This window comes from Rhodamnia argentea, chromosome 6 (genome assembly GCF_020921035.1).
Source record: "Rhodamnia argentea isolate NSW1041297 chromosome 6, ASM2092103v1, whole genome shotgun sequence".
NCBI lineage: Eukaryota > Viridiplantae > Streptophyta > Magnoliopsida > Myrtales > Myrtaceae > Rhodamnia > Rhodamnia argentea.
Genome location: NC_063155.1, coordinates 17,663,566 through 17,686,660, shown reverse-complemented (window position 1 = coordinate 17,686,660; position 23,095 = coordinate 17,663,566). Strand labels below are relative to the sequence as shown.

The following is a 23,095-nucleotide window of genomic DNA, read 5'->3' as shown; positions in this document are numbered from 1 at the left end:
TTAATTGAAAACAGCAATTGAATTTGCAAGTCGTTAACTAAGAAATTGTTGGGTTCTCACCGACGCAATCGCTCCTCTACCACTCTACCTAGCTAGTGAATATGAATGTGATTTCTTGTTGTAATCTTGTTTCAAATTGTCATGTTCTAAGCGAAGTTGGAATGCGATCTCTTTTTCTGCACTCGTTTTCTTCTTCTTGAGATGATCGAATACAAGCATAGAGAAAAGAAACGGTCAATGAGCACAGAAAAGGAAGGATCTTAGACCTTCGGAGACAGAGAAACCTCCTGATTCCTAAAAAGATGATCCCTGGATTCAGGCGAATACTGGCAATTTTGCGCGCAAATAGAATCAAGCGAATTCTAGCTTAACAAAAAGGATCAACACTGAATTGCGATGCAAACGAACAATCAGACAGAGAGGCAATATGATTAGCCACATCTAAAGACGAAAGCAAAGGCTTTCCTTTTCTACGGAAGTCACTAGTTCGGCCGATCATTCCGATTTTAAAGCGAAGAATCAATAGAAACGACCTGCTAAAGAGAGAAGAGAAAGAGATTACCTTCCACAAGCCAAGATGCCAAGAGAGGCGCCGGATTGGAGATAGTCTCAAAAGTTGTTCCCAGAGAGAGGCCGAACGTGAGAGGCGGAGAATGAGAAACGAGAGATGGAGAGGCGGCAATTTATATTAGATTGACTGGCACCCCCCGTTGCGGATAGGCTGGTAGAAATTAAATTGTTTACGTTATATTATTTTGATAGATGGCAAGCGAAGTCAACCGTCTCATTTTGGACCAGAATGCAGAATGAGCAATCATATTGTTAAACAGGTAAATGTGGCTCTAACCTCCTGGTGAATCATTCATTATGATGTTATTCAAATTGTGGAAATCTAGTCAATGCTCTTTCAGTCATAGATCAATGGAAGACAGAAAATGCAGATCATCACATTTGTTCTTCATGTTTGTTCAGAATCATCAAATCACTGGTGTCTACGATAGGAGAGCACATGATTCCTGGGTGAAGCGCACATCTTTCTGAACGATTCCGAGTACAAAATGTTTAATGAACGATTCCAGAGAGGATGCCTTCCTGCCGCACAAAAAGATCTAACATAAACAAATGCAGAGGCACTGCAGGATGGAGAGAACATGCTTTTTAGGTGGAGAGCACATGGTTTCTGAACAATTCCGAATTCAAAATGTTTGATGATCGAGTCTTTCTAGGCAGATGTCTATAGATTAATCCCAATGATTAAAAATTGATGACTTCGAGCAGTTCAATGCACATCTTCTCTTTCCAACAAACCAGTACAGGGTGCCCAAAATTGACCCAATAATAAAAGTTATTGACTTGGAGCGGTACAATACACATATTCTCCTTCCAATAAACGAGTAGAAGGTGCCTATTCAATCTTAAATGTCAATGACTTGGAGCGGTGCGATGCACATGTTCTCTTTCCAATAAACGAGTTCATGATGCCTATTGATTAATCCAATAATAAAAGTCAATGGTGCAATGCACATATTCTCTTTTCAATAAAAGAGTACATGGTATCGATTGATTAACCTAATCATAAAAGTCAATGACTTGGAGTGGTGCAATGCTCATCTTCTCTTTCCAATGAACATTTCCCTCTAGTCAAGGAAATGGTTAATTTCATCTCTACATGTGCGCAGCTTCTTGACTGAAGGAAATTTCTATCAACCATTTCTCTCATTATTGGGGATGCTCCAATCTTGCGAGATATTTTTGGAGGGCGCACGTGCATATAAGCCTAATGCATCCCCATCTCGGACCGACTTCATGCGGGACCCACCAATATCAAGGGCTCATATGCATTGGGCTCACATGCACCTAGATCCTTCCGAATATTTCGATATTTGCTGCAATTCAACTCCGCCTTTTTCTATTCGACCGAAAAAAAAAAAACTATGCCTTTTTCTATCAAAAGTTCAAATGAAACCAACTTTTTGAAAGCATGTGCATACATTTTACCTATCTCCATGGAGCGCCGATCACTAACATTCATAGAATCCAGCACCTAACATCCGTAGTCAATGGGAAAGGGAAAATTTTAATAGAGACAGACGATCAAACCTGTAAGTCATTAAAGTAACAAATTTATTTAGGAAATAGAAATAACTTTCTGAATATGACGTCCATGTCTCGTTCTTTTTCCCCGTTACGGAGGGGCTTTCTCTATTTTTCTTCTTCTTCTCTTCATTTGGCCCAGCCAACTTTTTAAAGTTATGCTTAGGTCCAATTATTTTTAAAAAAAAATTCACATGTCATTTTCCAATCTTTTTACATTCCGAAGTTTTAAGGAACTGCTGTTACAAATAGCAAAAACAGTGCTCCAAATTGAAAAACTACCATTTGCAGCAATGATGCTTCCGATTATGGAGTGTGGTGAATCACGAGCAATTATTTCCGAACCCGAGAAATATTGCTTTGGTATAGATGGTTGAGAAATAATCATATGGTATAGATGGACTTGTTGAATTTCACTATGAGGTCTATTTCTATTTCGACAACATTAACTAACCACGAAAAGCATTTAAGAAAGAATTCGAATGGGTTAACAATCCAGAATATTTGCAACAGTAGAAATGGAGGAACAACTGTGGTTGTGGATTATCCCTCAAAGTTAACACTGATGCAGCTTGGACCCATGAATTTGTTGTGGTGTGGTTTATACTTTCTCGCAATAGGAAAATATATGGATCCCGCTCCATGCTGAGTGGGCGGAGATATGGGGTAGCCGCCCTAGCGATGGTCTCAAGAGAGCAACGTCCTCGAATACTAAGAGGCTTTTACGATTTAAGCTAGTAATTTTTCATTAGTAGTTTGGGCTTGGGTTCAAAAATAACAATTGCTATATATATTTTTTTCGCTTGTAATTGAGTGATATAATGAAAGGTGCACGGTGCTAATTATAATGGAATCATCTACTAAATGTAATCAGGTAAACCATGATAAATCCTCGTGTCTCAATTTCTTTTTTTCACTCATTTTACTTCGATATAATTATGTGTGGATCCTAACAGAATCTTTCTCTAGGTTGAAATATCACAATAACGAAAGCCCTAATTCTTTAGACAGATTTGCAAGTGCTTTTCAACTCGTTGACTCGGAGGTTAGTGCCCCAATGGTAGATCTCAGATCTGGTTAAAGATTGCTGGCAGCTGGCTCAAGAATGTGCAGTTCAGGTTCTCTCCAGTGCCTGCATCATTGACCTACGGTCTAGATGGATTCTTCATCAGAATACGTGTTGACCACGTTAGCTTAAGCTCCTGCTAAAATTTGCTACCCATTCACATGTCATAACCAATTCTTTAAATGGAGAAATAAAAAATCTTGCATGGAGGGAGAACCTTCATTCAATTAGGGAAAATAAGTGAATGGCGGCGCTGTGTTGATCACTAATGCTACTAACTAGAACAATAGAGAAATTAAAATATTTTACCAATGGAGAAGACTAAATCTGTACACAAAAATTGAGTCCACTAATTTGTACATCAAATTAGAGGGGAAATTGTCCCTTTCTCTTCGTTTCCCCGAACATGAGTCACTTAGTCTCTAAAAACTAATCATTACGATCGGCCTGGGCTAGGGGTGCCCTTGTCGGGGTGAGGGTTGCCCTCATTGAATTTGGCAAGAGCTCGAGCCTCAAGGCTAGGAGAGGGCTTGGCGACCCTCACTCGTGGCTGACGATGGCCTGGGTGCAGCAGTAGGTGAGGGCTCATAGGCCCTCGTCCAATGGCTGGCGAGGGTCACCGATGGCCACAATTAAAAGATAAAAGTAAAATAACAAAAATTATAAAATATTAAAATTTGTGAAACTTGTCCACATTAGGGTTGGCTGAATGGACTCAACTGGCGCAAAAGCAAAAGGTTTAGGATTAAATTGGTCAAATTAAAGGTTTAAGACTGAATTAATACAAATGCAATAAGTTTAAAACTTTTTTGGTATTTTTCCTAATGAACAAATGGCCGTTCTTTACCCACCCATGGGTGGTTCAGTTGGTTAGGACGCACTTGAAATTATGTTGTTAGGCACACTGGTCTCGGGTTCAATTCTCCAGCTAAGTACCTGTGATTTAAGTGGGAGGTCATGGCGGTGGGTTGCTGTGCTAGTCTCCTTCGAGGAATAGTCGAGGTGCACACAAGCTGAACCGGACACCTCGGTTATAAAAAAAAAACAAATGGTGAGTCTTCTTTCTCTTTTATTTATTCCGTGCTAGCCCCACATGCCAACATTTTCACGTAAAAGGAATCTACTTTAGAGCGATGTGACATCACCGAGTTATTAATTGATTCCTTGTCTCTAGAACAGAGTTAATTTGCTAGATGACCCCAAACGAGCATAATGTGTCAATGGTATCTTATTATTGATGCATGAAATACTCGGGTACCATTCTTCAGTTCTTTTCTGGGTCATTTATCTTTATCACAACTTTGTTGGCATATAATTCAACTCTTGAAAAGTCCGTAAGCCGATGAAAATAGAGGAATGTAAAAATGTAAGACGACCATTTTTTGCAAAGGGTCAGAAATCACCTAAAATAGGAGGCGAACTCCAATTGCGAAATTGGTCGGAGGGATTATTTGTGATATATTCCAAAAGCGAAATATATTCTTAGGAAACAAAAAAGAATAAAAATGGAATGAAGTGTCTAGACTTAGTTTTTCAGAAGCAACAAGCGATATCGAGAGGTAACGTACAAAAGGATTTTGAATGGTGAATTCTCGACGCATCGAAACATCCATGGACATGAATAAAAAAAAGGGACGGAAGTTTTATCAATTCCTCGCTTTTCTCTGACTCTGCCCTTCGTCCATGGCAGTGTGAGGGGGCAGTTGAAATTAAAGATACTTTTCGTCGCAACGGTAGTTGCAGTCCGCACCGTTCCGTTGTCATGTTCGTGTTGGAAAAATATGGGAGAAATAGAGTAACAATATAGTCGGATTTTGAGGCGTGTAATTACTCTCTTTTATAGTCAATTTGCCCCACGAAGTTACTATAAGTTTCTAGCAAATTCCCTTCAAAATACAACAAAATCACAATGAAAATATTGGCTAGCAATATCAGTAAATCTCCTAAAACTCTTTGTGAAACAATGAAAGATGGATATCTCTCTTTTGAAGGAAAACAAAAAAATGAAAGTAACTTTTGAAAATGAGCAGAATTGTCCATTATATAATGATAATACAGCACATCTTTTGGTGTCCGAACTTCTCATACGAACGCACCTATTCGTGTCCGAAAAGTCACAATTCGGACATGACTGTCTGTGTGTGAAAACCGACGTTTGTCGCGACCTAAAAAAAATAGACAGGTTGATTTTCGGGCTAATGGATTATCAGGTTAATTAATTAACTAACCTAACTCGGACTCTCCCAAGTCCATATCAAATCGCAACTTAAGGTTCAAATAATTAACATGCAATGTGTTTTGAATTTGGAGTCGCCACTAATCATTTTCTGTAGGTTGATTAGAAACCTAAATAAAATAGCGGGAGAAAACTATCTTATTTCCGCGAACCAGAGATTTTGAATTCGGGGATTTGGTTACGTCAGATTTCTCTAACGCCCTTTCGGTACCATTTTCATGAAAAATATTTGATTTGGCAATTTTGATGGATTTTACTTGAAATTCAAAGATGCAATTTTTTTGTTTTTTTATCTTCTTTTTTATGAGAATGTAAAATATTGAACTTTGTGCGATATACACCATGGATGATTTAGAAAGAAAGAAAGCGCAACCAAGCACGAGTATTTACAGAAATAAATTAACATGTAATAATGCTAAAATTTGGAACACGTGGCATGTCTAAAATAAACAAACAAATGTTCAAACCAGACGATTACATTTTTGTAGATTGAGATGGAAATGATTACCTTCTATTACACAAAATCTTACTCACATACACGTTATAGCTCCCTTCAAGATCTCGGAGCTGGAAGAACGCGGTTGTCGTCGAAAATGGCAAGCAATGGCGTTGTTGGGTTGCGAGGGGCGAAATATGTGTCGGGACTCGTCGAAGATGATGCTCGACTAAAACTCTTTTCTTCACTCTCGAATTTTCTCTTCTGATTTTTCTCAAGAACTCTCTTTTTCCTCTCTAAAAATTCCTCTCAAAAACTCTCTCAAAACTCTCTCAATTCTCTTCCACTCCCCCTTTTCTCAAATTTTCTCTCTAAAACTCCTCTCAAGAGCTCTCTAAATTCTCTTCCACAAAAATTCTCCTCCCCAATTCTCAAGAACTCTCCCTCTTTTATAGCCAAATTTCTCCATCATCTTTTCATCATCTTCCCTTCTTCATCTTCTCTTCATCATCTTCTCTTCATCACCTTCCATTCATTATCTTCCCTTCATTATCTTCCCTTCATCATCTTCTCTTCATCACCTTCCCTTCATCATCTTCCCTTCTTCATCTTCTCTTCATCACCTTCTCTTCATCACCTTCCCTTCATCATCTTCCCTTCTTCACCTTCTCTTCATCATCTTCCCTTCTTCATCTTCTTTTGGTATTTGCAATGCAGTCCCCGAAGTTTCAAGTATTTGCAATACGATCCCTGAAGTTTCAAGTATTTGCAATACATTCCCCGAAGTTTTAAGTATTTGCAATACAGTCCTTGAGAAAATATTTCTTTCAAGTCCAAATATTCTTGCTACATTTTTCACCCCATGTCAAGTCCGGATGCCCATTAAATTAAGCTCAAATGTTCTCGCCGTCCAATTATATGCCAATGCAATGCATGCTAACAAATAAATATGTGAGATGATTTTTATAATTTTTATGCAAAAAAAAATATATTAGTCAAAATTTAGGCGTCAATAGCTGCCCCTCTTTGAGTGGAGGCTCGTAGAGGTTCCGCTCAAAGACAAAATTGAATCCTAAATTTTGACAGTGCAAATTATGGATGAACTTTTTGGCGGGAGTTTTAATCCCATTTTTCATGTAATGAAGTGATGCATGATATGCAAGACTGTAAATAACATGTGTCATAATTCCTCTTTTCCATGTTAGAGAAACATGCACATGGATCGCATACAAGAATACCTGTTTTACCAAATTTCTCGTAAGCTAATGGTTCTCTTAATTTCCAAGTTTCTTTTGCGAGATGCAAGGATTTTAAGGTATCGATGCCTTATCCGCTACCGCAGGCTTCTTTCCAGTGCGAGACAGCGCAAAATATGTGTGTCGTTTGAGATCACAAGAGCTACGTCGTTGTGAGTCGAAAGGAAAGAGATCAAGTTCACAAGAGCTACGTCGTTGTGAGTTGATTAAATGTTGAAATCGCCAGTGCATATGTCTTCACGATTCGACAAAGGGGAAACAAAATCATAAGAGCTACGTCATTATGATTTGGTTTGGATCAAAACCATGGGTGCTTATGTCTTCATGATTTGATAAAGGAGCCGAAAATCATAAGAGCTATGTCATTATAAGCCGACTAAAGGTCAAGATCACCGGTGCATACGTCTTCGTGATTCGAAACCGAAATCATAAGAGCTACGTCGTTATGATTTGATAAGATGTCAAGATCGCCAATGCATATGTCTTCACGACCTGACAGAAGAGGCATATTGCCCGAATTGAACAATATTTGATAGGAGCACCATCGAATGGAATCGATAAGTACAAAAGGGGCATATTGCCTGAATTGAATCATAACAACTATCATCAGAAGAGTTGTTAATTTGAAAATGGGTTCGGAAAACTTACCTGGGTTCTCCAAACGATTAATCAAGGAACGAAACAGATTGCTCGTATCGTGCACGATAGGCATTTGCCAGCAAAACTTGCTCATTCAATAATCCTTGGATGAATTTCAAGACCTTGGGAGAGAACTCGAACATCGGGAATGTATTACCTATAATAGAATGTCAGAGGTAACACACACAAACATATTCAACAATGAGTATAATGCAATCACTCATACTATGGTTCATGCATAACCATTCCGTCAAGTTTGCATTACCAATTTTGTCCAGGGGAGGTTCTCACATTACGAATACCTCGAATGTGAGCTGAATGGGGGGACTTCAGTCCAAAAGGGCTTTCTCTCACTCTCGAGAAAAGCTATTTATCTTGTCTGCAGGATTCAAGAGACATCACTTAATCTTTCCATCATCGCATTCGATAAGGATCCAAGTAATCTCGCAATTGATACGACCGAGCTGATCCGGAGGTCTTGATTAGGACCGTAATGAGGGCTAGGTCAAAGGTTTACAAAGGGGACTCTAGTTGAGTCAAGGCTGCTGAAATGAATTTCTTCGTTATCTGCTCCGGGTTTACAAGTCAAGAACCCCGCAAAAAATGAGAGAGAAATAATCTTTCTCGAACTTCTTCGAGCGATGCTTAAAATAATTAAGCCCTACATTAACTCAAGTGCCCTAGTCAGAAAAGACTTTTGAAGGGTTGCACGGTGAGTTATGATTCGGGGACTTGGAAAAGAAAGGATTTGTTTTGGCTCGGAAAATGTATGAGAAGCGGCTTGATGTTGGTGACCATCGCAATCTTGTCACCGACCTTGGCCTTCTGGAAATGTCTTGAGAAAGAATACCATCATTGAATGAGGGATGGTAGATTTCTACTGAAAATTGCACTTTGCAAACCGATTTCTTGGGGAGTCTTCTTCACAACAAGTGTCTGTCAAGGATTTGCAAGAGACACAATGCAAACATGTACATGGAATTTACAACTTAACATGCAAAAATGTACATTCAAAATTCAGAAGTACTTTACAAATGAATGTGCATTGGCCTTACTTTTGGTAGGCACTTTGCTTTTCCTATGCTTGAAATTTTCATATGAGATCGGCCTTTGCGTTTCTTACTCCCGACTCTCATTTTTCTTTTTTTTCTTCTTTTTTTCGAGAAGAAATTTCTTTTCCTTTTTCTTTGAGAGCTCTTCGACATCTTTTTATTTTGCTTTTTTTTTTTTTTTTTTTTTTTGTTTTCGAGAGCGGGCCCTTCTCCTTTAAGCTGGGTTTGCCTCTCCTTTTTTTTTATAATCCCATGATTTTGAACCAGGAATTACAACAAACATAAACATTTACAAAGAAAAATTATGTAAACATAAAAAATCTAGCATACAAGAAATGAGTCCATTCGGGAATTCTCTGTTGACCCGACCATCTCCAATTCTAATCCTTGGGAAAATGCTATATTCGTCTTTGGAATGAGCAAATGATCACCAACGGGGGTTTAAGAAATGAATTTGCAGGCTCAAGTGGGCTATGCAAAGAATGAAGTGTATAGGATAGAGAAGTGAATGCTCTTCATCATCCTAAGGCACTTGAATTAAAATTCGAGTATAAATGCAAAGAAACACCCGAAGATTAATGTTAGTCCGAGCAAGAAAATTTCTAACCATTTACCTCGTGTTGCTGCTGGAATTAACCCGTCTGGACCCCGACGTGGGGTGGTTCTTCACGGGGGTAAAGAAATGAAACCACCGCTCAAAAGGGGTAATCAATGGATCACCCGTAGTGTTTGGGATAGAGAACTGAATGCCTCTGTCATTTCGGCTATCGTACCTTTTGCGAGAAAACCTTTTACCTTGTGAAATGCGGAACTTAGCCACCGTTCAACTCTCCCGAAAAAATGGGACGTGTTTGGGAAAGGATTGCCTTTCATCATCCTGCCCTGCCCCATTCCATACATTTGATGTATCTTATGTAGTTCATGTTCCTTATTCAGAGTTGGTAAATTAAACATGAGGAACAGTCATGCGCAAACTATGCAATGTATGAGTGTTTTTGAGCATATAAAATGCAGCAACTTTTTATCTTGATGGACAGAATTCGCAAGCACATAAGAAACTTCTTAGGGGCGTGGATTGGGAGTTGCCCTCGCTCATGCAAATGAGTTGCAAAACTTCATTATCCGGTTCGAGACATGAGATTGTCAAAGGCTCCAGGAATTTCTTATTTCATTAATTTTTCAGGGAGAATGGATACTTCCCTATCCGGAAAGGCAGTGACCCCTGTAAAAATCAAAATGGAAAGCATCAATGTACGTTCTCATGTTCTAAACGAGTTGAAACGATACCGCTTTACCCTTGTACATATTCCTTGCGAACTTTGAATTTGAAAAGATCAACTCATCTGAATCGGATTGTATGTCCGGGATGTTATCTCTCCGGTCTTGTAACCATCTGGGTTGAGTTTCAATCGGCATTGAACTGCGAAGCAAAAAGGTTTTTATTATTTGTACATTGATGCCAAATCCCGGGATCGAACCTGGGACGCCTCGGACCACTGTCATTCCCCCAACCACTAGGTCGTGGTGATGTTGGCGTCCACGGTTGGTTCGCTTTTTGCTATATTGTTCTCAAAACAATTGGCAATCCCCTGTCGAGAATGAAATAAGCTTAAATCAGAGTTTGAAATGATCGAGAGCCAATTGGGACGATACGGAGTTACCCATCTTTGAGCCCGCTTGGTCTTTTACTCGTATTCTCCCAAGTAAGGCTATTCGGAATCTCTCTTTACGGGCGTTCAGGGGCGTCGTCCACAAATTGATTTGCTACGGGCCTAGCTTAACAAGGAACTTACGCATTTGATAAGATAGGAGAAAATTCGCCCTTTAACTCTAGACAAATTCTAGACAGCTAGAAAGTAAAAAATATCTCACGCAGGGGAACTATACATGGAATTAAAGGAGTATTCATGCGAGATTGGTTCCACCTCTTTTGCTGGCCATTCCAATGATCGATCGATTTTGTCTTGGATCATACACCCACGATTGTTGTTTGAGGATCCATAATCACTTGCTTCGGATCACAACTCGGGAGGTCCTTCAGCTCCGAACCGGCTTATCAAGGTGGTGAGCTCATCATTAAAGTAATCTTCTGATTGATTCGAGCAATTGATACTCGAATTGGGCATTGTTACTTGCTAACACGGGCGACAGATTTCCCACTTTGTTTTCGCCGTGAGCGATCTGACTCCTTGAGCTTGAGCTTCCGCCGTTGCTCGGGAACTTGTAGGGATGATCAACTGGTCTGCTGCTAGAACCACCAGGGGAAGGTTGGTATGGCTCGTATTCTTGATTGGGAAGTGGCCGGGTACCTTTTGCTCGGTAGGTTTTTCCAAGTATTGATCTTCCAACCAACTTTGGTCCGGTCGCCTTGATTCCAAGTCGCATCGTGCTTCCTCGGCTTATCTTTGAACCTTTGAAGGTGATTCGTGACACTTTGCATGGTGAGTCCGTCTATATTCATTATTTTGAGTACAGCCGTTGGTCGTGCTGAATTGGGTTGGAAGTCCCATCATACTCCTCGAAGTCGGGCATCTTGAACTTCTCCGGCATTGTGATCTTTGAAAAGACAGACAGGTCAATCCGGGGTATGTTGTGAGTCCCCTCAACCTCTCGGATCCTCTGTTCCATTTGGATCAACAGCTTGGCCGCATCACCATTCAATCCGGGGGCCACGGGACCGGCTTGAGGGATTGGGACTACGGGCGGCGTGCTCGAGTTTACACCTGTGATGATCACATCCTCTAGCGGCATTGTCGGATAGGGAGTAGCTTCCGGGGCTTTACCGAAGTTGTCCGTAGGAGGAACTAAAGCGAGAAGCGGCGGGCTGGCGGCGGATGATTGAAGTTTGGCGGTGAAGGCGGCCATCATTTCTTCCATCTTTCGGGACATCATCCCTTCAAAGCGCTCGATCAAGAAGCCAAGTTTCTCGTCTAGGGCAGCACTAACGGCGGCGTTAATGTCGGCCATCCTCTTTGCGACCGATCGAGTAATATGTGGAGGATCCGTGATAAATTACCTGTACGCAGTAACAAACCCAAAATGAGTACAGGGAGCAAGAATAGCGAGCCGGCCCATGACATCCCTCTAAACTCAAATGAACAAAGTGATTATGACCAAAGGATTGAAACATGTAATTTTCAGTTTGTCCGCTTTTACGAAACAATTCGTATTAATTCGTACGTTGATCAAAACATGTCCAAATTTTACGAACTTGTAGTTGAGAAGGTGATGAACAACTTTTATGTTGGCCAATCAGACTAGAAATGCACGGATCAAATCAGTTTAATGTGTCTTTCCAAAAAAATCACGTTCAGAAAACTGTTATAACCGCATGTTGTTGAAAAAACGAAGGGCCATCTTAAATTATGAATTTAATTCTGAAATTTTGCAAGATATTAGTTGAAACATAGGTCTACAACTTTCGTGTTTGGCACTTACTCAAAGCTCGATCGTAGAATTTAGTGAAAATCGTACAACAGGAATAAGCCAAATCAGAATTGAGGACAACCGATGAAATTGTAAACGCTACGGAAGCAAAGTACGAAATTGGAAATAAGACAATGAAACTTCTAAACAATCAACCTAAACCATGGACCGGCCCAAAATAAAAATGAGATAACAGGGTACAAGAGATAAGAAATTACCTCTCATACGAAGAAAATGCCAATCACAAAGACATGCGCATGAATTGTGAGTTTAAATCTTATTCTATCTATCCAAAAGGCTTTTGCAAAGTGAAATGATGAACGAAATGACATGTCGCAGCCTCGCGCGCAATCATCATGACTAGTCGCTACCTCGCGTACAATAGTCATGACTAGTCGGGTCCAATCACTTCGGCTTGGTTCGGTCGACAAGGGCAATTCTCATGCATCGTAGCCTCACGTGTATGAGAACGACCCTTGAGCCATTTTTTGGAAAAAATTTCGGGATCCGGATGGGATAACCTTTAGCGAAACCTTACCACCAAGGTTAAAGAACCATCTAAATACCATCTTAAAACTATTACTGTGACCCGGGTCCGGTCACGGGTTATGTGCGGTGTAGTGCAAATACGATAAATCATGCACAACAATTAAAGGCAAACACCGCTTCAATGATTCAAAAGTTAAATCACAATTCCAATTCACCAAACCCGCAAAACAAAGGGTTAGCCGATCACTCCTCCCCTTATAACTCCCAATCTGCAAAAACATTTAACACCTAAGAATGAGAATTCAACCAAAGTTTACCAAATCAAGTGATTTCTTTTTCATGAAATTATCTGGCCTAAGTCCTCTTTGGATCCCCAGTGGAGTCGCCAAGCTGTCGCGACCTAAAAAAAAATAAACGGGTTGATTTTCGGGCTAATGGATTATCAGGTTAATTAATTAACTAACCTAACTCGGACTCTCCCAAGTCCATACCAAATCGCAACTTAAGGTTCAAATAATTAACATGCAATGAGTTTTGAATTTGGAGTCGCCACTAATCATTTTCGGTAGGTTGATTAGAAACCTAAATAAAATAGCGGGAGAAAACTATCTTATTTCCGCGAACCGGAGATTTTGAATTCGGGGATTTGGTTACGTCAGATTTCTCTAACGCCCTTTCGGTACCATTTTCATGAAAAATATTTGATTTGGCAATTTTGATGGATTTTACTTGAAATTCAAAGATGCAATTTTTTTGTTTTTTTATCTTCTTTTTTATGAGAATGTAAAATATTGAACTTTGTGCGATATACACCATGGATGATTTAGAAAGAAAGAAAGCGCAACCAAGCACGAGTATTTACAGAAATAAATTAACATGTAATAATGCTAAAATTTGGAACACGTGGCATGTCTAAAATAAACAAACAAATGTTCAAACCAGACGATTACATTTTTGTAGATTGAGATGGAAATGATTACCTTCTATTACACAAAATCTTACTCACATACACGTTATAGCTCCCTTCAAGATCTCGGAGTGGAAGAACGCGGTTGTCGTCGAAAATGGCAAGCAATGGCGTTGTTGGGTTGCGAGGGGCGAAATATGTGTCGGGACTCGTCGAAGATGATGCTCGACTAAAACTCTTTTCTTCACTCTCGAATTTTCTCTTCTGATTTTTCTCAAGAACTCTTTTTTTCCTCTCTAAAAATTCCTCTCAAAAACTCTCTCAAAACTCTCTCAATTCTCTTCCACTCCCCCTTTTCTCAAATTTTCTCTCTAAAACTCCTCTCAAGAGCTCTCTAAATTCTCTTCCACAAAAATTCTCCTCCCCAATTCTCAAGAACTCTCCCTCTTTTATAGCCAAATTTCTCCATCATCTTTTCATCATCTTCCCTTCTTCATCTTCTCTTCATCATCTTCTCTTCATCACCTTCCATTCATTATCTTCCCTTCTTCATCTTCTCTTCATCACCTTCCCTTCATCATCTTCCCTTCATCAACTTCTCTTCATCACCTTCTCTTCATCATCTTCCCTTCTTCATCTTCTCTTCATCATCTTCCCTTCTTCATCTTCTTTTGGTATTTGCAATGCAGTCCCCGAAGTTTCAAGTATTTGCAATACAGTCCACGAAGTTTCAAGTATTTGCAATACATTCCCCGAAGTTTTAAGTATTTGCAATACAGTCCTTGAGAAAATATTTCTTTCAAGTCCAAATATTCTTGCTACATTTTTCACCCCATATCAAGTCCAGATGCCCATTAAATTAAGCTCAAATGTTACGCCAAACCAATTATATGCCAATGCAATGCATGCTAACAAATAAATATGTGAGATGATTTTTATAATTTTTATGCAAAAAAAAATATATTAGTCAAAATTTAGGCGTCAACAACGTTTGGATACAATTGTTCATGTCTGAAAAATCACAATTCGGACACACCTATTCGTGTTCAAAATTGCTAATTCGGACGGACACAACCTTTCATTGTCCGAAAATTGTCGCGTCTAAAAAATTATAACTCTTCATTGTATAAAAATTCGAAATTAAATAATAATAATAATAATAATAATAATAATAATAATAATAATAAATAGAAATTAAATTTAAGTCCTATGTGAACAATCGCACTGTTTAGGTAAAGTTCAACAGTCAATTATTATTATTATTTCGAAAAATAAAATATAAAAATAGTTGCTGAATAGTGTGAAATCCAGACCGCGACCGCGCAAGTGTGTAAAGTGCGTTTAATAATTGCGCAATCATACGCGCACCCGCACACGAGTATAGTGGGGTCTAACCACTTGCCCATTTCTTTATTTTGAAAGACTATAACAGCTTTCTAACTAATAAAGAAATTTGCACCGTTCTTTTTATCATATGTGGGATTAGAAAGGTAACTTTTTATTTTGTTTGTTTTACGAGCAAACTTCAACGGTTCGAACTTCGAAGACATTCTGTTCCATTTCCTTTAAGATTTTCAGCGCATTATGTCATGAACTCAGTTCGGGCAAAGCGCGGATAGCATTACAAACTCTACAAGCTTTTAAGCACAATCCTTTGTGGCTAGTTCGTTGCTCCTTCCCGACTTCTCGGACTTGTTTGGACTGCGGCAGCTAATTCCTTAGACTGGGTTTTCAGCGAAATTGGAGTAGTAGTTTGCCTGATTGATTTTACTCTTAAGCTCGCATCAAAACCACCGGCGTATATGGTATAGCATGGTAGATTAACTTTGCCTAGTTGGAATGTCCGGGACGAGCATCAACGGAACAAATCCACCTTGCGTAGCATGAAATTCCAATGCTTCGGGGATGACAACGAAAGACTGGGGGCAAAATTAAGTTTGTAAATACTCTTTTGCAAAATTCCCCACGATTGATGGAGCTTTGCACCTTGGACTATTTGGAAGAATCGACGCTAAGAACAACCATTAAACCCTCCTCGCTGAATTTGTTTCAGGCCTTGACGTGTACAGAATCTCGAGCAATGCCCTGCTGAAGCTGGGGCTTTTTTTTTTTTTTTTTTTTGGTGGGGGAAGAGAGGGGGAGGGCTTTTCTTCGATAGGCTTTCGCGATCCGGTCCGCAGCTTAACTTACTTCACGAGGATTATAAATTAGAGCAGTGAAGACGAACCGAGCCAGCCTATCTTTGCATTCATCAACAACCGACCGCAACTCCCATGGGCTTGGGTCAAGGCCCAGCACCATATAACATGATTGATTTTCTCTTTTTTTTCTTTGGGTCATAATATAACATTATTGTTTAGGTCCTCCTCAAAGAGCAAGAACCCTTGTCCCCCCGGAAGGCTACGTTTGCCCCCGCTATCGACGGCACTCGCCAAAAGTGACGTGAGGTGCAAAGTTTACATCCGTCGTTAACTCAGTTTTCTAACGCTGGATTCTGACGGCAGCTTCAAGCTGCCAGGTTTGAATGGGTGAAAGTATTGTCAACTAAGCACACTTAAGTTTGGAGTTCCAAAGCTAAGTATTATCAATGTATCAAAGTGTCTCTCCTGTGAGTTAATTTCAATTATCACACACACACACACACACACACACACACACACATATCTAAGAGTCGCTCCTCCTTATTTGGTGCGTAACTCAGTTTATTCCTGCCACATTATAATCCTAAAAACCTATCAAAAGCCTCTTATTGTCCAAGCTCTCCGACCTCAATGGCCACTCTCCGCCCCTATCGAATCAGGTCATTACAAGCCCACCAACTTCCGCATTATTCGTCCCGAACCACACACTTCTTGGAGGGATCCCCGCTCCGATATCATATTGTGACAACTTGGATTTAACTCATTGAGATATTGCTTTCTTTGGCCCATTCCACACCAAGCCTCACGATTTTATCCTTTTGGTGTATGGGTGAGCGCCTTCCTAATAAATCACCCATCCCGGAAATGTTCCCACCTGAGCATGCTAAAGCTTGATGTTCCAAAGTTAAGTATTGTCGATATATCAAAAAGCGACTCTCCGTGAAGTAATTTCAATTTTCACGTGTGTGCACGTGTATGTACACACACATGTCAAAAGGCGACTCTCGAAATCGCTCTCCCTCTGTTCATTGCATAATTCAATTCAATCATGCCTCCTTTGTCGACCTAGACCCCTGCTAGGGCCGCTCATTGTTTAGGCTCTTTGGCCTCGGCGATCACTCCCCACTTTATATTGGATTGGGTCGTTACATGTAAGATCCAAATTTGACACTAATTGACATTTAGTAAAACTCAAGTTAGAAATAAAAGGATTGCGTTGTCGTCGGGGCAAGGAAAGGGAATGGGACAGGCCCCTTCATCTTGATATATATAACACGAATGCAATATCAGTTAATATTATCACTGCATGCATGGTCGCACCCTTCACCGACACTACTCTTTTATTTCTCTTTTTTTTTTTTTGTGAGTTCACGGACACTATTGAAGCAGTCTAATTTATTTTAATAATTTGCAATGTCGAATATGAACCTATAACAATATTCTTATGCCTCCAACTTTCTAACAAATAGATAAAAAAAAAATTTCTAACAAATTCGCTAGTTGTGCTATGAATATTACGTTGAAAGTCGTTCTACTTTTCTAGTTAGCCATTCATAATTCACACGTGTCTAGATTTAAACGGCCTTGCTCATCGAATTTGATTCAATCATACATTGGACGAAACTAAAGAAACAGATGTAATCACAGTGTTTCCTTCTTCTGCTGCTGTTAGGACATACTCGGATTTTCGGGAGGTTAAAGGAGGGAATATCTTCATGTTGTCACTCTTTCTATACATGGGTTGGCATAACTCTCAAATCAGATTGGCCAAATGTGATTTTTAATTGTTTTTTCATTCGATGGTGCTGTTGAGACAAAGAGTTGTTCCCGTTCAATTATATGTATATAAGAAGTGGAGATTAACTCCCGAGGCATCTTGCAATTCCTCAAAGTCCAAGGAAATGAGGCTCTTAACGTCACTGATAGAACGGCGAATCTGCTCCGGTCCGGTACAATCCTTAAGGATGAGAAGCTCTAAATGTTTGATAGCTGAGAGGTCGAGCGTACTTCGCGAAAATAGCGATCTGCAAGTCACAGGACTCTCAGCTGCTTTGCCATCTACAAGAACGAAAGATGTTGCAGTATTTAGCGATTGCAGATGATTCGACTGATAAAAATTAATATGAAAAGAAAAAGTGGACGTGCTTTATTTTTTTCTTCCATCTTACCATGATTGAACTCCATGCTTCCCATGATCTCTGATTTTGCTCGACATCAACACCTGCACCAGCACATGTAATTTCTCCCAATGCAAATCCGTCGTCTCAAAGCCGTAGGACATCCCCAACACTCAAGCTATTTTAATTCAGATAATAGCTTCGATAAATCTCCAATAAAATTGGCATTCCTCACTCTAACATCCTCTCGCGAACGATGCGACAATGGTTTAATTTTCCGTTAAAAAACCTTTCAAATGAGAAACTACTGTCTTCTTTCATTGAAACTCTCGGCCGCAATTGGCAGATGATTTGCCGATTCCACGACATTCGCTTTTTCCACAAAAATAGTTTTTCGACAGTAATCGTGTTAACAAATTTGATTCACTACCTAAACTTCACACACAGAGCCACCTGCACATGTGGTCTTCCTGCAAGCAAATTTCAGATTCGGCCTTTGCTAAAGAATAACACGATGTCAAAGCTTGCAAAGGACCGGTACACCACCATGAGAAGTGGTCGCTTTATTTTGAGAATCCTATCAAGAGCATTAACAACTCGGGGCACACGATAATCGTCAATAGCGAAGAACCTCGGAGCGCCTTTCCATAATGCCTCATGACCTGCCCGCATCTCCATCCTACGGTGTTTGGGGACTTCCTCCGAATTTCATGAAAAGCATGCAGGTTAAACCTACACAAGAAGGAGAGGATTAAAATTCACTAGGATAATCGGTATTAATGAACCAGTGGGAACAAACTCAGAATCCAAGAGGTACCCACCTAGAAAAAAAAAAAAAAGAAGGAAAGCATGAAGATAATAAATTTGGTCGTTATGGTCGGACTCACATAATCATCAATAAAAGAAGATATTCGAGATCGTAGCAAATGCATAGACATTATTTGCACCAACTCCATAATCTGGGGACATATCTTGCCCAACATTTCAGGTGCTTCTGATTAGTTCGCAGTTGGACCGCAACTAAAAGAACTGGTGCTAATAAGATTATGCTGAAAAACTGATGTGCCTAAACTGCAGAACATAAAGATGAAGTTCGTTTCAGGTATGAAAATGTACGGCTGTCTCTCTTTCGCTTTCTAGATTCATGTGTAAATGGATCAGAGTTTGAGATTACACGATTATGGTGATTGCGAAATACCGATTTTTCCCGACATAACCGGACCAGAGAGATGATTGTACACCGATGGACACTTATCTGCTTCCAAAATTGTTCGAAATGAAAAGCTACTGAGTTCTTGGAATCCACTTCGTTCTTGGAATCCACTTCATTGAAACTCTTGGCTGCAATTGACATATCGTTTGGTATTTCCCCGACCTTCGTCTTCTCCGAGAAAATAAATTTCCCTTCCAGAGACAAATTTTTGTAGCATGAAGGAGACAACTTCTTCTTGTTAACAAATTTTATTTTGTGCTCAACTTCACGTATGATGCCACCTGCACATGCTGTCTTCCTGCTACCATTTTGAGATTTGGCCTTTGCTAAAGAATTGCGTGATGTCAAAGCTTGCAGAATCCTATGAAAAGTATTAGCAACACAGCACAAGGTAAATGCCAAAGGCGAAGAACTTTGGAACTCCTTTCCACAATGTCTCATGGCAGATCATTCCTTCCTGCATCTCCATCCTGTGGTGTTTGGGGGACTTTCTCCGAATTTCATGAAATGCAGCTTGAATCTACACAAGAAGGATAGGATAAAACTAATTATCACTCAAAGACCATACTTGAGATCGTAGCATCACAATTTTCCCCGTGAAAGATGAGGTACAAATGCATAAACTTCACTCGCATCAACACCAAAATCTAGGGACGTATCTTGCCACACATTCCAGTTGTCTCTAATTAATTCGCAGTTGGACCGCTATTGACAGAGACTTCATTAGCTGGCCGATGAAAAATAAAATAACAGAGTCAGGAGAAGTGAGCAATTAGCAAAACTTTCCTTGTTTGAGTTTAGGAACAGAACTGATGTTAATAAGATCATGCTGAAAAGCGGAAGTGCCTAAACTACAGAACAGATATGTGTGCTTGTTACCCATATATGGGAACTGAGCTAATCAAATCAGAAACATATATGACGACATTCAAAGGATATTATCACAGTAATAAACTGATAGAACGGAGGAGATCGTCATCATGCATCCTTTTACACTGATTTCTACGACTGGCAATGCATACCTCCCTCTGCAGAGCTTCATTGAGTTTTGGGAGTGACGCCATTAGAACGCAACCGCATCAAACAGCTCTGCATTAGGGTGACATATAGAATAATTATCATATACGTATTTGATTAACAGAGAGGTAGAACCTAAGGAACATACAGAAAGCAGATTCATTTGAAATTACATTCACGATCATTGTGGTGCGTGCTGTTGAGACCATATCAAGCGTTTGGATCTTGATAAGCACCGAAACTTCCTCAGGGCACTCGAGTTGGCCCACGAGCCACTTCAAGGTTGGCGCGCAAGATAAGCCCCCAGCTGTTGCTGATGCTTCCTTTGGAAAACCCCTCGTTCTTCATTTTGATCGGTCTCTGGTATGAAATTGAAGTTCCTCAGCCAAGTTCGCCAGACTAGATCAATCATGTGATAAAACTATTCTGTGACGACAATAGGATCAAACAGGATGCAGAATAATTTGCAAATTTCTAGAGGTCCAATGAAAAGGTCATCCACACAGCTCATTGAACCGAAGCTCAAAAGTATGCCTTGATCATTACATAGATCAACCAGCCTGTCACAAAAGCAGCACCAGTTTACCTTGCTTGAAAATATTTCAAAAATTAGTTTGACTACTGGTTATAAAAGGATGGTCCACATTCATACATGACAGACTAGCCAAAAGTACTACTCTTTTTTATTAAATTTTAATCACCAACCAGGAAAACCTAGAACCTTCATTTTTATTTCAGCTCAGTTTCTCAAGCTTACCGCGAATTCATGCTTGTTTTGGAAGGTTCAAGAGGAACATCAAGGGAATAATAAGAAACTTGACAGGGTTTTCGATCACCATGCAAAATCGAAAGGTGTTTGTTCTGAGCAGGATATCTGCCATAGCCAAATTTGACATGCAAAGGGACTCACACAGGAATTCAAATTAGACAAGGAATTTTTCGAAGAAAATATTGATTTCAGACACAGAGAAAGTGGATTGTGGGCGCGGTTAGTGTATTGAGTAGCAGAAGATGATCAGACTCTACATGAAAATTTCAAATCCTCGGTTTACCGAGGGGGGAACTGTAAATCCATAAGCAATTCTTTTCTACCTATGTTGATTTTGGCATTCCTTGCCTCGCAAGGCTCTAATTTATTTGCAGTCTGCAAAAACTCGCTATAAATCTGGAGTTTCCAAAATCAGACAAATAGATACCCCGTGAGGAGCAAATCATTCTGAAATAAGGTATAGCTTCGAGAAAAGTTTTACTCCGTTCGCGCAAGCTCGTCGCTCAAGGATGAAGGATCTCACTAGATAACAAATGGCTTCTACGACCAACTCCCCCACTCCTTCATTCATGCAAGAGGAGGAATTTGGGAAAGTACAGAATCCTGCCAAGGAAAACCTTCTTGTCAAGTGAAGCTAGTGATCAAAATTATGTCATGAATCTCAGAAGAATAAATGATAGCTGATGAGTCGCACCTTTACAAGTCGCCGAAGCTGAATAAGTTTCTGGCAATCTCATGCCACTAGAGATTGTAACTTCTCACATCCCGACAAATCCAGCAAAGTCTCCATTCATTCACATCCTTTGATATCTATGCATATTAGAGATCTTGATTCCCCAACCCTAGGAATCTTTGAAACACCGAGCAAATACCTTATCTTATAATTGTGAGATTTTCAAATTTTGACAGGTTTGGTAGTTCTTCCAAGGATTTGCACTCTGTTATGTTCAACACTTTCAGGGTCACAAAGCATGACAAGTCGGGTAACCTTTCAATTGACCCGCAATTTTTGATATCCAACATCTCCAAGTGCTCCGCCATACCAAGACCTTGAATTTCAACTAGATTTTTGCAATAGATAGCCATTAAGTGCTTCAAATGCTGTAATTTTGGAAGGATCAGCCTTTGAATGGACTTGCAGTCCATTACAGATATCTCCTCCAACAACTCCAAATTATCGAGGCCCTGAATCTCAACTAGAAAATAGCAACTCTTCACGCGTAATCGTTTCAGTCGATCTAACAGTGAAAGGTCCAATCTTTCTATTGAACAGCATATTTCTATCGACAACTCTTCCAAATTCTTGAGTCCGTCAAGCTGACATTTACTAAGCTCAGGACACGTGACAAGAGAAAGTTTCAAGAGTTTTGACGGAAGCACCGGGAGGTCTTTAACTTCAAAGCATACATGAAGATGGAGTTGTTCTAGGTGGATCAGGCAAGAAAGCTGTGGCAACTTGGGACTCCAACCAGAGGCCGTCAAATATGTTAAGTTGGAAGGTAGCTCCGGCAGTGACTGGAGCTTGTTACAGGCTGATAGGTTAAGGTGTTGGAGAGAAGAAAGATTCCGGATGCTTTTTGGCAGGTAAGTTATAGCTGCTTTGCTGAAGTCGAGAATCTCGAGCGAAGACAAGTCATCAATTTCACTTGGAATTTCCCCTTTCAGACATTTACATGATTGGAGTCTCAGCGTCCACAGTTTCTTCAACCTTCCAATAGAAGTGGGTAGCTTTTCGATCGTAGAATGACCAAGGTCCAGATGTTGCAGACTCTGCAGATTCCCAATTGTGCTAGGGATTTCTCTCAATGACGAACAGTAGCGGGCACTCAGTTTCTCTAGATTCTTCAAAGAACCAATTGATGTCGGAATCTTTGTAAGACCAGAGAAGTCTAAAATCATTTCTTTTAGTTCTTCTAATTCGCCCACTTCTTCCGGTAGTTCCTTGAGCCTGCAACAACCCGTCAAGTCTAACGAAACGAGGCTCTTGACCTCGCCAATAGAATGGTGGATTTGCTCTAGTTCGTAACAGTCATTCAAGATAAGAATCTCCAACTCCGTGAAAGCCGAGAGATCAGGGGTACATCTTAATTGTCTACAATATGCAACGTTGAGAACTTTCAACCGCTTTGCCACCTATACAAAGAAGAATAAGCCGTAAAAAAAAATGAGTTGATCAACAAAACAGAACAAACGTAAAAACTGCGTAGGATGTCTTTTTTCCATTTTACCATGATTGA

The 23,095-nt window shown here is 39.9% G+C and overlaps 1 protein-coding gene across 1 annotated transcript; it reads right to left on the bottom strand.

The window, feature by feature from the left end:
* Positions 1 to 21,731: 21,731 nt before the first annotated feature.
* Positions 21,732 to 22,757, bottom strand: LOC125315524 (disease resistance protein RPV1-like). Its single transcript, XM_048280701.1, has one exon. The coding sequence runs from the start codon at positions 22,755 to 22,757 to the stop codon at positions 21,732 to 21,734; it is 1,026 nt and encodes a 341-aa protein (XP_048136658.1).
* Positions 22,758 to 23,095: the final 338 nt, after the last annotated feature.

What these genes read in the sequence shown, in the direction of transcription:
- LOC125315524 (XM_048280701.1), bottom strand. Translation starts at nt 22,757, where the DNA reads ATGATTTTAGACTTCTCTGGTCTTACAAAGATTCCGACATCAATTGGT.